The sequence below is a fragment of the Capricornis sumatraensis genome, chromosome 11, assembly GCF_032405125.1.
Source record: "Capricornis sumatraensis isolate serow.1 chromosome 11, serow.2, whole genome shotgun sequence".
NCBI lineage: Eukaryota > Metazoa > Chordata > Mammalia > Artiodactyla > Bovidae > Capricornis > Capricornis sumatraensis.
Genome location: NC_091079.1, coordinates 19,834,989 through 19,849,555, shown reverse-complemented (window position 1 = coordinate 19,849,555; position 14,567 = coordinate 19,834,989). Strand labels below are relative to the sequence as shown.

The 14,567-nt window shown below is 67.2% G+C and overlaps 3 protein-coding genes across 6 annotated transcripts; all 3 read left to right on the top strand.

Moving 5' to 3' along the window:
• The first annotated feature begins 1,409 nt into the window (after positions 1 to 1,409).
• Positions 1,410 to 6,024, top strand: PPP1R16A (protein phosphatase 1 regulatory subunit 16A). Its single transcript, XM_068983791.1, has 10 exons — positions 1,410 to 1,935; positions 2,986 to 3,056; positions 3,133 to 3,278; positions 4,187 to 4,290; positions 4,370 to 4,494; positions 4,577 to 4,702; positions 4,781 to 4,856; positions 4,930 to 5,059; positions 5,220 to 5,385; positions 5,568 to 6,024. The coding sequence occupies exons 1-10, from the start codon at positions 1,707 to 1,709 to the stop codon at positions 5,940 to 5,942; spliced, it is 1,548 nt and encodes a 515-aa protein (XP_068839892.1). The 5' UTR covers positions 1,410 to 1,706; the 3' UTR covers positions 5,943 to 6,024.
• A 2,110-nt stretch (positions 6,025 to 8,134) lies between these two features.
• GPT (glutamic--pyruvic transaminase) lies at positions 8,135 to 10,798 on the top strand. The gene is made up of 11 exons (XM_068983988.1): positions 8,135 to 8,296; positions 8,534 to 8,623; positions 8,698 to 8,806; positions 8,980 to 9,113; positions 9,202 to 9,445; positions 9,601 to 9,680; positions 9,769 to 9,905; positions 10,021 to 10,195; positions 10,272 to 10,427; positions 10,525 to 10,637; positions 10,708 to 10,798. Exons 1-11 carry the CDS (start codon positions 8,135 to 8,137, stop codon positions 10,796 to 10,798), a joined length of 1,491 nt encoding a protein of 496 aa, XP_068840089.1.
• Positions 10,799 to 12,282: 1,484 nt separating this feature from the next.
• Positions 12,283 to 14,369, top strand: MFSD3 (major facilitator superfamily domain containing 3). 4 transcript variants are annotated; one of them, XM_068983894.1, is made up of 5 exons: positions 12,283 to 13,209; positions 13,510 to 13,657; positions 13,739 to 13,863; positions 13,930 to 14,039; positions 14,124 to 14,369. In XM_068983894.1, the coding sequence occupies exons 1-5, from the start codon at positions 12,336 to 12,338 to the stop codon at positions 14,295 to 14,297; spliced, it is 1,431 nt and encodes a 476-aa protein (XP_068839995.1). In that variant the 5' UTR covers positions 12,283 to 12,335; the 3' UTR covers positions 14,298 to 14,369. The 4 variants fall into 4 exon arrangements, with proteins under 4 accessions (XP_068839995.1, XP_068839997.1, XP_068839996.1 ...); XM_068983896.1 differs by lacking the exon at positions 13,510 to 13,657 and adding an exon at positions 13,338 to 13,477 and having other exon boundaries at positions 14,124 to 14,322; XM_068983895.1 differs by lacking the exon at positions 13,510 to 13,657 and adding an exon at positions 13,338 to 13,477 and having other exon boundaries at positions 12,283 to 13,230; positions 14,124 to 14,322.
• Positions 14,370 to 14,567: the final 198 nt, after the last annotated feature.

Below are 14,567 nucleotides of genomic sequence, written 5' to 3'. Positions count from 1 at the left end.
CTGGAGAGCTCTTTCCTGGCCTCACTGGTCCCCCATCCTGTCCCCAGGAAGCCTCTGAGGCCAGGCTTGCAGAGGGGATCGTGGAGTGCCAGCCACGTCCAGGGCCAGGCAGACCCGAGAAGCAAGGCTCTGGGTACACTGGGGGTCCGCAGGCTGGAGAGGCCTGACCTGACCTGATCTGGCCCAGGACGGTTTCCTTCCAGAAGGAATGGGCACTCACTAGTACAAGTCTGGTCAAAGGAAGGCCGGTCAGTCTCTAGATGGCCATGAGGTCTGTCCGAGTGGGAAGGGGGACTCCAGGTGGTCAGGCTGAGCTGCAGGGGGCACCTTCTAGGTGGAGCCTGGCCACGGCCTCCTGAGCAGTGTCCTGAGGCCGTGCCCAGTGACCACCCCAGGCGTGCTGGGCGGGACAGTCCATGGTGGGGACTGTGGGGCTGTGCCACAGCCTAGCTGCTTGCCTGGCTGTCTGTCCTGACAGCTCCAGGTCAGGCAGGCCACTGCGCCCATGTTCACACAAGCAGGGCTTGTAGCCCAGGACAGTTGAGGGGGCATTGAATGGCCTGAACTAGAAAGCCTGGCAAGGAAGAGGCCCAGACTCGAGCGGTGAGCAGCCCATGGCCAGGACAGGCCGTGCCCTCCACCCTCTGCAGCTGAGCAGGGTGGCCTGGGCACCCTCAGGAAGCTGGCAGAGCTGCAGGAGAAAGTGAGCTTGCCTAACCCAGCCCGAGGGCACATGGGTCAAGGGCTGACGTGGGGTCTTGAGGGGCCGCCCGGCTGGAGGCCTGCTGTGAGCGGGTGTGCTGTCTGCCTGCTCTTTTCTCTGAGCTGCAGAGAAATGCTGAGTGTGGGGCCAGAATGCAGGCCGCACAAGGTTCTCTGTGGGCAGGGCGGGGCTCTGGGGGAGCTGGCCTGTCCCCGTCCAGCCCTGACGGCTTCCTGCTTCCTCCTCTCAGGCCAGCGGGAGGGAGTACCTGCGTGTGCAGCTCGGCCACTGGCTACTCCAAAGGGGGCCCTTCCTGAAGACACAGTTCCTGGGCCCTGGGTGCCCTGCCTGCCTAGAGAGCATCAGCCTCGGGTACTGGGGGCCAGGACCCCCAGACTCTGGACACACACCCGCCCAACCCTCCCTCCTGCTGCACCTCCTCTTAGCACTGACCCCCGGAAGGCTGGAGGTGCTGGGGGTCAGTGGGGGAGGAAGGCCTGGCCATGGGTGCCCCTGGACCCCACCTGGTCTCCTAAGACTGGAAGGCAAGGGCTCCCAGGGGTGTGTGCCCTGCCCTGCCCTGCCCTGCCCCTGTGTGAGGAGGCGGGAGCTGCAGCCTTGTCATCTGGGTGATTAGCTTCAGACCCTGGACTGACGCTGGCCAGGTCCCGCCTGCTTCCTGCAGGGTGTCCTCCTGACCCAACGCGGGAGGGAGGCCCTGCCCATCGAGCGGCCAAGGTGCTCAGGCCCCGGTAGGCGGGCTGCAGGTGCCGTCCCGCGCTGCCTTTCTGCTTGGGGCCCGTGGCCCTCACTCCTGCCCAGGCCTGGTCACAGCGTGAGGCCTCCTGACCCAGCCTTGCCAGGCACAGAGGCCACGAACCTCAGGAGGGGATGCCCCCGAGGGCTCCAGTCCAGCCGGCTGCCCCCCACCTCAGGCCCAGCCTGGCCCCCGTGCTGTCCCAGCCGGTGCCCCCCGCAGGCCCCGTGGCAGGCAGCCCCCACCATGGCCGAGCACCTGGAACTGCTGGCAGAGATGCCCATGGTGGGCAGGATGAGCACACAGGAGCGGCTCAAGCATGCCCAGAAGCGACGGGCCCAGCAGGTGAAGATGTGGGCCCGGGCTGAGAAGGAGGCACAGGGCCGGAGGGCCAGCGGTCAGCCGCAGAAGCGGGTGCTCTTCCCGCCCAGCATCACCCTCCTCGAGGCGGCTGCCCGGAATGACCTGGAAGAAGGTGAGTGTGGCTGAAGTCTGGTCCGGGCCAGGAGCCCTGTCCCCACTCCTCACGCAGGCCTCAGGAGCCACAGCCCCCTGGTGGGAGCCCAGGGAAGCCTGCCAAGGGCCCTGCTGGGCGAGGGGCCAAGGCGGGGTGGGCTGGGAGCTGCCATCTTCTCTGCCTCTGGCCAGGGTGCTGGGAGTTGCCCATGATGCCTGCCTGCTTGCCTGGGTTCTGAGCCTTCGCCTCCATAAAGGACACATGCATCCCCTCCGCCCCCGCCAGCAGATTAGACCCAGGGTGCAGGGCTGCCCAGCAGGCCCCCCTCAACACCCGCCCTTAGTTCTACCTCTGACTTCTTCCTTCCCGGAGGACAGGCTGGGCAGGACTGCCTTCCTGGCACTGCCCTCTGCCCGCTCTCAGCCCCTCTGCCCTCCCAGGGAGGCTCCTGAGGACTCCTTCTGTCTCCTCCCGGGCGGGGCCTCTGCTGTGGCAGCTCGGGTACAGAGGGCGAGGAGGGGCAGGGTGTGCCCAGAGCAGGGAAAGGGGGCTGGGCATGGCGGCCGTGGGTCAGCCAGCAAACAGGAGCTGTGGGGTGAGGGGTGCAGCTGGGGAGGGCTGGGCCTGGGTACCCTGGGCCTTCAGTCTTGGCCACTGAGGTGCGGTGGGGCGGGCTGCAAGTACCAGGGGAGGGGTGAGTGTGAGTGTGTGAGCGTGTAAGGCTGGGGGAACACGGGACCTGACCAAGGGGTGTCTGAGGGTGCATGCCGGCCCCCAGGCCTGGGGGGCCCTTTCTGGGAGGAGTTGGAAGGCTGGAAGGCCCTAACTGGGAAGGCATTCTGAGGTTGAGGCTGAGGCAGGGCGCTGCTGTCTGTCTATACCCTGCCTGGGGGCCCAGCCCCGAGCCCTCGGCCTGGGCTCTGGGGTCCCTCATGCCTTCCCTGTGCTCCTCTGCTGTCCTGGCTACAGCACGCGACCCAGGTGCCCTGGGCAGGGGCCTGAGCAGGACTCATGGGCCTGCGGCCAACTTCTGCTCCCAAGCCCTGACCGCCTCTGTCCTCCCTGCAGTCCGCCAGTTCCTCGAGAGCGGGGTCAGCCCTGATCTGGCCAATGAGGATGGCCTGACGGCCCTGCATCAGGTCAGCCCCACTGGTGGTGGGAGGGGAGGCTGAGGCCACGGCGTGGGCTCGGACACTCAGGCTGGGTGCTCCGCAGAGCTGCATCGATGACTTCCGGGAGATGGTGCAGCAGCTCCTGGAAGCTGGGGCCCAGGTCAACGCCCGCGACAGCGAGTGCTGGACACCGTTGCATGCCGCGGCCACCTGTGGCCACCTGCGCCTGGTGGAGCTGCTCATTGCTCGGTAGGGCCCGCTGGGAGCATGGGTGACCAGAGCAGGAACCTCTACCAGGTCAGGGCAGGCAGGACCTTCCCCGCAGGGGGCAGCTCATGTGGAGACAGCCCAGGTTTCTCCCCTGGGTCTCCGTCTCCACTTGCCCTGGCATGCCCTGCCTGCACCCCAGTGCGCACAGCTGGGGCCTGGCAGAGGCCACGGTGCTGCCTCTGCAGGGAACTGGCACCCCGCAGGGCAGTGTGGCCCTCCGCCCGTGGGAGCTCCCTGAGGGCAGGCTTTGACCTCCCGCTCTGGTTGTCTGACCTTCCCAGGGTCTGCACAGAAATGCCACTCTGGTCAGAGTCACAAGGGAGGAATTGGCAAGGGGATACCTGGACACCAGTGGGGCTGTTAATGGGGAGGGCAGAGCAGGGCTGGGCTCCTGAACACCTGCCTTGATGAATGGAGAGGGTGGTCAGCTTCGCCAGGATCCAGGAGCCCCCCTCAGCTGGCCTTGCAGGGCGTCGGAAGTGGGTATGCGGGTAGATGACCGTTCCCCCACTCACACACAGATGCCTGGGTGTGGGGAGGGGTGGATGTGCAGCCCCCAGCCCCACTCCACTCCTCTCCACAGAGGATACCCCGCTCCCTGCAGAGTGCCCAGGACACCCAGAATCTTGGCACCCCTTGGGGCAGGGGGACCCCTTGGGGCAGGTGGACCCACTGGACACATTCACAGGAGCCAGGGGCTGGGAGCTCAGGCCACCTGACAGTCCAGCAGCCCAAGGACAGACGCAGGGGCATCCAGCAGGGGTGCCTCTCAGCTCAGCAGAGGCCTGGGCCCCTCAGCTGCAACCCCACAGTGTACTGCCCGAGGCAGGGGCCTCCCTCCCGGCACAGGGGCCCCATGACCAGCACCCTGTCCATCCTCTCCACAGTGGTGCTGACCTCCTGGCAGTCAACACGGATGGGAACATGCCCTACGACCTGTGTGAGGACGAGCAGACGCTGGACTGCCTGGAGACAGCCATGGCCAGCCGTGGTGAGTGCACCCCCTCCCCCCTGCCCGCGGCAGGGGAGGCTGCTCTGGGAGAGCGAGCCCTGAGTGCCCCGCCCCGCAGGCATCACCCAGGACAGCATCGAGCAGGCCCGGGCCCTGCCGGAGCTGCACATGCTAGAGGACATCCGGAACCTGCTGCAGGCGGGGGCTGACCTTGACACTCCCCGGGACCATGGGGCCACGCTGGTGAGGACGCGGCACCGGACTGGGTGGGGGAGGGTGCGCCCCAAGCCGAGCCGGGACTCAGGTGCAGGCGGTGTGCCTGCAGCTCCACATCGCCGCGGCCAACGGGTTCAGTGAGGCAGCTGCCCTGCTGCTGGAGCACCAGGCCAGCCTGAGCGCCAAGGACCGCGATGGCTGGGAGCCGCTGCATGCGGCGGCCTACTGGGGCCAGGTGAGCGCCCGTGGACGGCGGGGCTGATGAGCCCGCAGGTTCCGCAGACCTCAGCAGCCCCCTCGCTCCGGCCCACAGGTGCGCCTGGTGGAGCTGCTTGTGGCACATGGGGCTGACCTGAACGGCAAGTCCTTGATGGACGAGACGCCTCTCGGTGAGCCGGGGGCTGCGTCCTTGCGGTGTAGGGGGTGCATGGCAGGGCCCGTGACCCTCTGGCTCCTCCGCAGATGTGTGTGGGGACGAGGAGGTGCGCGCCAAGCTGCTGGAGCTGAAGCACAAGCATGACGCCCTCCTGCGCGCCCAGGGCCGCCAGCGCTCCCTGCTGCGCCGCCGCACCTCCAGCGCTGGCAGCCGTGGGTGAGTGCCCGCCCCTCCCGCCAGGCCCCCGCGGCCCCACCCCGTGGGCTGGGCCCAAGGCTTTGTCCCCGCTGAGGTCAGCTGGCAGCCCAGGGTGCCAGCCCAGGCAGAGTCCACAGGGAAGGCGATGTCTTCCACCACCCTCTCCTTGCGCCCCCAGGAAGGTGGTGAGGCGGGTGAGCCTGACCCAGCGCACCAGCCTGTACCGCAGGGAGCATGCCCAGGAGGCCATCGTGTGGCAGCAGCCCCTGCCTGCCAGCCCCGAGCCGTCGGAAGAGGACGAGGACCGCCAGACCGATGCAGAGCTCCAGCCGCTGCCCCTGGAGGTGAGCCCGGCCCGCCCCCACACCCTGGTGGAGCCAGTGACCCTGTCCTCAAACACAAGAGCCACATGCTCGGGGGTCAGCTCCACCCCCACCCTTGGTTTGGCTCCTGGACCACCGTGCTGCCTGGGGCCCCGGGCCAGAAGGTGCCTGCTGATGGCCTCCAGGCCATGCTTCCCCCACAGGAGGAGGACCCCGAGGAGGCCAAGCCACACAACGGCCGAGTGGGGGGGCCCCCGGCACGGCACTTGTACTCCAAGCGGCTGGACCGGAGTGTCTCCTACCAGCTGAGCCCCCTGGAGAGTGCCTCCCCCGACGCCCTGGTGCGCGCCAAGGCCCACCACACCCTAGCAGAGCTCAAGCGCCAGCGGGCTGCTGCCAAGCTGCAACGACCCCCAGCTGAGGGGCCTGAGGCCGCTGAGGCTGGCCTGCCTGTGGACACTGAGACCCCCCAGCCAGAGAGTGGCTGTGGGGCGAGTGGAGACCCACCCCTGCTCAAACTCACAGCCCCCTCAGAGGAGGCCCCCATGGAGAAGAGACCGTGCTGCCTGCTCATGTGAGGGGCTGGTGGCTGGGGTGGCGAAGTCCCACTGCCCAGCCCCGCGCCCCTGCTCTGCGTGTCCAGTGTGTGTCCCGGGCCAGGCTGCCAGCCTCCCTGAGGAACAGACCTGGGGCAGAAGCTATACCTGGGAGACAGCAGCTGCAGAGACCTAGTGTTGCTCTGTGACTCTCGATAAAGGGCTATTCTGCCACTGTCTTGTCGTGTGTCTCAGCTGGGCCTCTGTTGCCAGCAGGGAGCGGCTGTGTTGCTGGGCCTGGGTGCGCCTGCCCCGTGAGCAGCTGAGGCCCGTAGCGCACGCTGGGGCTCGCTCGGGGTGCCCAGCCCCGTGTGGGTGTGGAGCACATGCCTGTCAGACAAGAAGCCTGGCCCTTCAGCACCCTGCCTCCCAGGCTCCTGGAGGCCCCTCTGTAATACTTTGCAGAAGAAGTAGCTTTGGAAGGACACTCCTTGGGGGGCCAGGGCTGAGGGTGTCCTCATTGGAGGGCAGGGACCCTGGCTTAGAAGAGGAGAGGGTATTTCCCATAAGGCTCTTGGCCAGAGCCAGCAGGGCAAAGTGGTTCAAGGCTCGTGTCAGAAGCCTCCCTTTCGGGGGTGGGTTCCCTGTTCCTGGCATGCAGCCCCGGAGCCCTGGCTGCCAGCTTCCGCTTGGGCTGGCAAACAGGCTCTGAGCTGGCCAGGCATGATGCGTTGGGGTGACAGGGCTGCTTAGGGGCCTCACTTGGGAGGGCTTGGGCCCTGCCAGCTTGTCTGTCCCTGGCAGGTTGCTTGGCCTGGCCACGAGTGCTGGGTGCCATAGGCTGGGGTCACCCTCTCTGCTGGACACTTACTTACCTGGTCAGCCCAGGGCCCATGGTCCCGCCCTTCCCTGAGCGTGAGTGGTTGGAGGGGTGTCCCCGGCAGAGCCGGGGGTTGGGAAGGGCAGGCTGCCGGTTAAATTTAGCATGTGGGCCGGGGTGGCTGCCCAGGGTCCACTCGCCACCACAGCTGCCACTTGGGCCCTGCTGCCAGGGGGCGGGCAGAGGCAGGCTCCGCCTGAGGCTGGGCCCGTATCAGCCTGCGCTCCTGCCTGGGGTCCAGAGAGGCCTGCACTCTGGGAGGCAGCGGTGGCCGTGGAGCAGGAGGCACGAGGTGAGAGCCAGCTGCCCGGGCTCTGGTTTCTTCTGCCCGAGGGTGCTCCCTGACCCTCAGCGTGGGGTCGGAGCCTGGGGCTGGGCAGGCTACATAGGGCCTATCGGGCTCTGCAGGGCCTGCAGAGGTGGGCCCCGAGGCTTATCACAGCTCCCTTCCCACTCTCTGCACCAATCAGGAGCCTCAGGGAGGGGGCGCTTAGGTCACCCTGCCCCTGGTGCAGCCCCAAGGGCAGCTCCAGGCTGGTGTTTGGCGAAAGGGCAGGACAGCAGCCCAGAGCTGCAGAGGTGTCCCAAGGGCCCTGCGAAGGCCCAGAGCTGCCCAGCACCCCCCTGCCCCAGCACCCCAACTCAGAGACTCCAGCCTTGCAGCACTGATGGGGGACCAAGGTTCAAACACAGGGCTCTTGCTGGCCCAGGCCTGGTCCCCAGTGCAGGAGGGCCAAGTGGAACCCATGTCTGAAGCCTTGCTCCCCTCCCCCAACAGCCCCAAGATTCCTGAGGCCTGGCTCAGTTACCCAGGAGACAGGCCTGCTCTGCTGGCGGGGAGCAAAGATGGGGGGCCCGAGAGGGCTGGGCCTCGGCCGAGCCCTACTGGGGTAACTATGCTGAGGTCCCGGGCCTCACTCCCACTTGCTCGGGGGCCCAGCCCTCCCGGCTCTGTGGACCCCTCAGGGCTCTCAGCCCCCTCCCCGCCCCCAGGCCTCGTCCTGCAGAGCTGCTGGCACCTTCTGCCTGTCCCTGCCCCATGTGGGTCTCCTGTCCCCTGTCCTGGGGACGCTGGGCGGGCACCGGGCCTCACCCCAAGCCCCGCCTGCCTTCTCACCCACTCCCTGTGGCTCCCAGGGCAGAACTGTGCCCAGACGGGCGGGGCCTGGCAGCCCGGCTCCTTCAGCCTCTTCTGTCCTCTCAGTGGGGCCAGCAGGCTGCAGCCAAGAGGGCGCCCCCTTCCCAGGCTCCCCCTTCCCAGCCCTGGCCCACCGAGCCTGGACCAGCTGACCTCATCCCCGCTTCTGGATCCTGCCGCCTCCTGAGCCTCCTTCCTGCCCATCTGAGCAGAGTCATGGCCTTGAGGGCAGTTGAGCACAGCCAGGAGGCAGCAAATGGGCTGAAGGAGAAGGTGCTGACACTGGACTCCATGAATCCTTGTGTCCGGAGGGTGGAGTATGCAGTGCGAGGCCCCATCGTGCAGCGGGCACTGGAGCTGGAGCAGGAGCTGCGCCAGGTATTGTCCTGACCCCCGGGCCTGGCGAGAGGACCCCAGATGGTACCCCCTGTCCCCCAACCCCCAACCCCTGGGGCCTGACAAGAGGGGCCCAGGCTGGTCCCCCAACCCCCGCGCCCCCGGGGCCTGGTGAGAGGGCCCTGGTCGGTCCTGTGCCCCCCCAACCCCCCGCCTTAGGAGACAAGGCCTGTGGGAGTGATAAGCTCCCCCCTCACTGTGCTCCCCTCCTCCCTCCAGGGCGTAAAGAAGCCCTTCACCGAGGTCATTCGCGCTAACATTGGGGACGCACAGGCCATGGGGCAGATCCCTATCACCTTCCCGCGCCAGGTGAGGCTCAGCACTGCTCTGCACCCTCCCCCCATCAGCCCGTGGACCCTGGCCCCAGCACTCACTCCTCCCAGGTCCTGGCCCTCTGCGTCCACCCCGATCTCCTGAACAGCCCTGACTTCCCTGACGACGCCAAGAGGAGGGCGGAGCGCATCTTGCAGGCGTGTGGGGGCCACAGCCTGGGTGAGCGCCAGAACCCGCCCAAGCCCGGGGGAGGGGTGGTGAGCAGGAGCTGGAGGGAGGCTGTCCCGGGAGAGGGGTGGGCCCGCCCCTGGAAGAAGACGGGCCTTCTCACGAGGGCAGCGAGGGGACCTCACTTGTCCCACCCCGGCCGTCCTGCCTCGTCCCCCGCTCAGGGGCCTACAGCATCAGCGCTGGCGTCCAGATGATCCGCGAGGACGTGGCGCGGTACATCGAGCGGCGCGATGGAGGCATTCCCGCCGACCCCAATAACATCTTCCTGTCCACGGGGGCCAGCGATGCCATTGTGGTAGGCCGGGGCCAGTGCGGGAAGCCACCGCCGCTCCTAGTGCGCAGCCGGGAGGGTCTGCCAACGCCACCTCCCATCCCGCCCGCAGACGGTGCTGAAGTTGCTGGTAACCGGCGAGGGTCGCACGCGCACGGGCGTGCTTATCCCCACCCCTCAGTATCCACTCTACTCCGCCGCGCTGGCCGAGTTCAACGCGGTGCAGGTGGACTACTACCTGGATGAGGAGCGTGCCTGGGCGCTCGACGTGGCCGAGCTGCGGCGCGCGCTGCGCCAGGCGCGTGACCACTGCCGCCCCCGTGCGCTCTGCGTCATCAACCCCGGGAACCCCACCGGTGCGCGTCCCCACCCGTCCCCGCCCTGCCGCCCCGGCCTGAACAGGCACCCCTGTCCGCCGCGTCTGGGTCACCCTTTCCCTCCTCCCGCCGCCCTGCGCAGAGCAGAGCGCCCCCTCGGCTGACCCCGGACCTGTCGCACCCCCGCGCCCCAGGGCAGGTGCAGACACGCGCGTGCATCGAGGACGTGATCCGCTTCGCCTTTGAGGAGAGGCTTTTCCTATTGGCCGATGAGGTGCTGGCTGGGCGCCCGCGGGGAGGGGGCGGCGGGCGCGGCGCGCGCCAGGGTGACACGGCTTGCTGTCTCCCCGCCTCCCATTCAGGTGTACCAAGACAACGTGTATGCCGAAGGCTCGCAGTTCCACTCGTTCAAGAAGGTGCTCACGGAGATGGGGCCGCCGTACGCGGCGCGACAGGAGCTCGCCTCCTTCCACTCGATCTCCAAGGGCTTCATGGGCGAGTGCGTGCGGGCTGGGCGGGCAGGGCCCAGAACCTGGGCGACGGCTGGGCTCTCGTCGCCGCCAGGCTGGCCCCTCCTAGCCAGCCCTGCCTTGACGCCCGCCTTCGCCTCGCAGGTGCGGCTTCCGCGGCGGCTACGTGGAAGTGGTGAATATGGACGCCGCGGTGAAGCAGCAGATGCAGAAGCTGCGGAGCGTGCGGCTGTGCCCGCCCACCTCGGGCCAGGTCCTGCTCGACGTGGCTGTCAGCCCGCCGTTGCCCTCCGATCCCTCCTTCGCGCGGTTCCAGGCGGTGAGTGGGCGGGGCCGCGGGCGTCGCGGCGCCTCGCCCCGGCCTGGCTTGACCAACCCTACCCCCTCGGCAGCAGGAGAGGCGGGCGGTGCTGGCTGAGCTGGCTGCCAAGGCCAAGCTCACGGAGCAGGTCTTCAACGAAGCTCCCGGCATCCGCTGCAACCCGGTGCAGGGCGCTATGTATTCCTTCCCGCGCATGGAGCTGCCCCCGCGTGCGGTGCAGCGCGCTCAGGTCCGACGTAAGGCTGGGCAGGGCCCGCGGGGCCGGGGACGTCCTCCCTGACCGTCCTCCCTGAGCGTCCCCTCCCATCCTCCTCCCGAACCCCCAGGAGCTGGGCCTGGCTCCCGACATGTTCTTCTGCCTGCGCCTCCTAGAGGAGACTGGCATCTGCGTGGTGCCTGGGAGTGGCTTCGGACAACGGGAGGGCACCTACCACTTTCGGTGAGGCCCTGCTGGCGCAGCCCCTCCCCTCGACCCCCACCGCATTGGCTTACTTTCTTCCTCCTTTCAGGATGACTATTCTGCCCCCCATGGAGAAGTTGCGGCCCCTGCTGGAGAAGCTGAGCCAGTTCCATGCTAAGTTCACCCGCGAGTACTCCTGAGGACCCGTCAGAGGCCAGGGCTGGCCAGTAGGGACGACCTCCGACTGAGGGCACTCTGCCTTGGGGCCTCTGGACTTGCTCCTGCTGGCTGTGTGGCCGAGCCCCTGCCCCTCCACAGGCCCTAATAAAGCAATGGGCTGGCCGGGCTGCTTGGAGGCTGCGTGCACACCTGTGTGCACCTTCACAGCCTTGTCCACTCTTGACTGCCTGTCTGTATGGATTCTGTGCAGGCCTGGGGGCCAGGGGGCGATGGTCAAGGAGGGCTTCCTGAGGAACATTCTTACAGGATGGAGTTGGCTAGATGGGAACTGGCAGAGGTGGCAGAGGGAAACCGAGCGACCTTGAGAGGGCAAGGAGGGTGTCTTGGTTTTCCAAACGGAGCAGGTGACAGCGTTTCTGGCTCTTGACAGCTGCAGGAGGCGCAATGTCGGCTAAGGAGTGGGGGGAGGAAGGGCACATGGTCACCTTTGTCATGCTGTGTGTGTAGTGTGTGACATCCCCGTGCAAATGCAGTCCTTGGGCTGGAAAACAGAAAGGAGGCCCCCCCCCACCCCCGCCCAGAGCTGGGGCAGGTTTGGGGCACCGGCCCTCAAGGACAAGCACCTACTGTCACTTGTGCGTCCTCTGCGGTGGGCACTTTAGATCCCATTTCACAGAAGAAGAAACCTGGGCCACCCAAATGCCTAGAAATGACAGGAAACTCATTCCACGTGGCCTCGGTAGCTGACCAAGGGTCTTGGCTCAAGTGCCTATGAGTTGGTTTACCGGATGGCTGGCTTCAGAGATCCACAGGCGTGGGGAGACTACTGGCCAAGGTCCCAGCTCAGCTCGGGAGGGGGTTCTTAGCCACAGTGCAAGCTTCACTCCTCACTCCCCTGGGCCTCAGGTGTCCTCAGGCATCAGCACAGCTCTGGGCCGGAGAGGCTTTGTGAGACCCCGCGCTCAGGCTCGGGTTTCCCCTTGGGAGGCGGGGACCACCTCCTTGCTGAGGTCAGCTGGAGCCTAGACAGGCTCTCGGGGCCTCCTCACTGGACACGAGGGCCTTTGGGGCAGCAGCCGGATGCGTCCTGGGATGAACGGGGCTCAGGCCTTTCCCACGACCCTCTTCAGCCACCGGCCTGCAGAGGGCGCTGAGAACACGCTCTCAGGGAGCTGAGGGGCACCGGAGCCAAGGAAGCAGCAGCCGACAGTGGAGGCTTGAGAGGACAGCTACTCTGTGGGGCCGTAGGCGACCCAGCGGAACCGGCAGCCACCAGGCCCCAGGTAGGACACCTGCGGCACTTCCGGAGACTGAGGGGCGTCTGGGAGCGGATCAGACGGCCGGGGAGGGCCCTGGATGGGTCCCGGATTCCGACGTTCGAAGCCAGTCGGCCACCAGGGGCGCGCGCGGGCTGTCGGCGCTCTAGCCCGCCCGCGTCCTCTATGGCCGCCTCGTTTCCGGGCTGCGCTGTGGCGCGCGAGGGCTACCCAACCCCGCAACCGAGACGTCCAGCTCCTCGGGGGCCTGAGCCCGCGGGACCTGAAGGCGCGTTCGCGGATGCCAGCTTGGCCACCCCTGACCCAGCCCCAGTCATGCCGCTGTGTGACCCCTAACCCCATCGCGACTGGACGGACCGGACCCCCACCCTGGGAACAGCCCTGCCCCTGCTCTGAGTGGGACCCCTCATCCTTCCCCAGTCTGGTCCTGAAGGCAGCCCCCGCCCCAGGGCCGCGTCCCCTGGCCATGGCCATGCGCGGGAAGCTGCTGCCCCTGGCTGGTCTCTACCTGGTGCAGGGCCTGCCCTACGGCCTGCAGTCAGGCCTGCTGCCCGTGCTGCTGCGCGCCCGCGGCCTTTCCCTGACGCGCGTGGGGCTGGCCAGGGCGCTGTATGCGCCGTGGCTGTTCAAGCTCGTTTGGGCCCCGCTGGTAGACACGTGGGGCTCCCCAAGGGGCTGGCTGGCGCTCAGCACGGCTGCCCTGGGCCTGGTGTGTGGGCTGCTGGCAACCCTGCCTCCTGCCGGCGCCGGCGGGGCCGCACTGCCTGTCCCGGTGGCGGCGCTGCTCCTGCTGCTGAATCTAGCTGCGGCCGTGCAGGACGTGGCCCTGGACATGCTGGCCGTGAGGCTCCTGGAGCCAGCCGAGCTGGGGCCTGGCAATACCGTCCAGGTGGTTGCTTACAAGCTGGGGGCCGCGCTGGCCAGCGGCGGGCTGCTGGCCCTCCTTCCCGCGCTCTCCTGGACGCTGCTCTTCCTGCTCCTGGCCGCCACCTACTGGCTGGCTGCGGCCTTGGCCTGGGTGGCGCCCGCCCTGCGACAGCTGCCCGTACCCCCGCCCTCAGCGAACCCCCGCCCCAGCCTGCGCCTTCAGCAGGACTTGCTGGCCGTGCCTGGGACCCTGTGGACAGCGGGCTTCGTGCTCACTTACAAGCTGGGTGAGTCAGGCAGTAGCACAGGTGGGTCCCCAAGAACTGGCGTGGGACTGCCTTCCCTCTGTAGGGTCTGATCTGAGGGCTGGAGCCCACCCTGACTGTGGCTGGGCCTTGTTTCCTGTCCTCTGCAGGTCTAGTCCCAGCCACACCCCTTCAGGCCTCTCTGAGCTGCTTCGTGCTGACCCTGAATTTAGCGAAAGCCTTGCCCCAGCTGTCTGCGGCCCAGCAGAGGCAGGGCTGGGGGAGCCTGAAGCTGAGGTGGAGAAGCAGGGTAGGCTGCCCCTACTGACTTTCTTTCCACAGGTGAGCAGGGTGCCAGCAGCCTGTTCCCACTGCTCTTGCTGGACAGCGGCATCTCCACCCCAGAGCTGGGGCTGTGGAACGGTGTGGGTGCTGTGCTCTGCTCCATTGCTGGCTCATCCCTGGGTGGGGTCCTGCTGGCCAGGCATTGGTGAGCCCCCCTCAGCGCACCCTGCCCACCTGCTCCCCTCTCCTTCCCTGTGCCCTCTGACCTGCCCTGTCTCCCCCTCAGGCAGCCACTGCCCCTCCTGAGGTCAGTGCTTTGGTTCCGTCTTGGGGGCCTGACCTACCAGATGGCCCTGCTCTTTCAACTGAACAGCCCCAGAGCCAACCCCGTCCCTGGCACAGTCCTGAGAGGTGAGGGGTGGGCCACAGCGGGGAGGAGCCTGGGGTCCTGGGCCCTGCTGACTCTCACCCTCCCAGGGGCAGCCCTGCTGAGCCTGTGTCTGCAGCACCTCCTGGGGGGCTTGGTCACAACCACCACCTTCACCATGATGATGCGCTGCAGTCAGCTGGCACCCAGTGCCCTGCAGGTAAGAAACATGGCTGCAGCATGGGGGGCTGTGGGCCTGGAGTCCAAGCAGGTCCTGACATGACATTCTCTGTCCAACCCGCAGGCCACACACTACAGTCTCCTGGCCACTCTGGAGCTGCTGGGGAAGCTGCTGGTGGGCACGCTGGCAGGAGCCCTGGCTGATAGCCTGGGGCCACGCCTCTGCTTCTCTCTCTTCTTAGCTCTCTCAGCCACCCCCATGCTGTACCTGGGCTTTGCACCCAGCGCCCTGGCCTGAGCTAAAAGGCTTAACTCATAAAGTGGAGTGTGCTTTTGGGACAAGTACTGTGCAGAGTCATCCCCAGACTGTGGGGTTCCCGGTGGAAGGAAGGATCCTAAAAACAACTCGAGCAACTTTTATTCTGCACTTTGGGGCCTCTCTGCCCCCATGCTCCTGGTGGCGGGCTGTGTTTGGGGTGGTGTGCCACTGTCCTGATCACTGCATCCCCCTCTATCTTTACCCTGAGGACCCACTACACTCGACTCCCCCATGCTGTGGCCTTGCAGC

Bases quoted from the DNA above. Each gene is read 5' to 3' on its own strand.
- PPP1R16A (XM_068983791.1), top strand. From the start codon at position 1,707: ATGGCCGAGCACCTGGAACTGCTGGCAGAGATGCCCATGGTGGGCAGG. The intron at 1,936-2,985 runs GTGAGTGTGGCT...TCCTCCCTGCAG, and splicing joins CCGGAATGACCTGGAAGAAG to TCCGCCAGTTCCTCGAGAGC. The intron at 4,291-4,369 runs GTGAGTGCACCC...CCCGCCCCGCAG, and splicing joins GACAGCCATGGCCAGCCGTG to GCATCACCCAGGACAGCATC.
- GPT (XM_068983988.1), top strand. From the start codon at position 8,135: ATGGCCTTGAGGGCAGTTGAGCACAGCCAGGAGGCAGCAAATGGGCTG. The intron at 9,114-9,201 runs GTAGGCCGGGGC...TCCCGCCCGCAG, and splicing joins GGGCCAGCGATGCCATTGTG to ACGGTGCTGAAGTTGCTGGT. The intron at 9,681-9,768 runs GTGCTGGCTGGG...CCTCCCATTCAG, and splicing joins TTTTCCTATTGGCCGATGAG to GTGTACCAAGACAACGTGTA.
- MFSD3 (XM_068983894.1), top strand. From the start codon at position 12,336: ATGCCAGCTTGGCCACCCCTGACCCAGCCCCAGTCATGCCGCTGTGTG. The intron at 13,864-13,929 runs GTGAGGGGTGGG...TCACCCTCCCAG, and splicing joins CCCTGGCACAGTCCTGAGAG to GGGCAGCCCTGCTGAGCCTG. The intron at 14,040-14,123 runs GTAAGAAACATG...TCCAACCCGCAG, and splicing joins TGGCACCCAGTGCCCTGCAG to GCCACACACTACAGTCTCCT.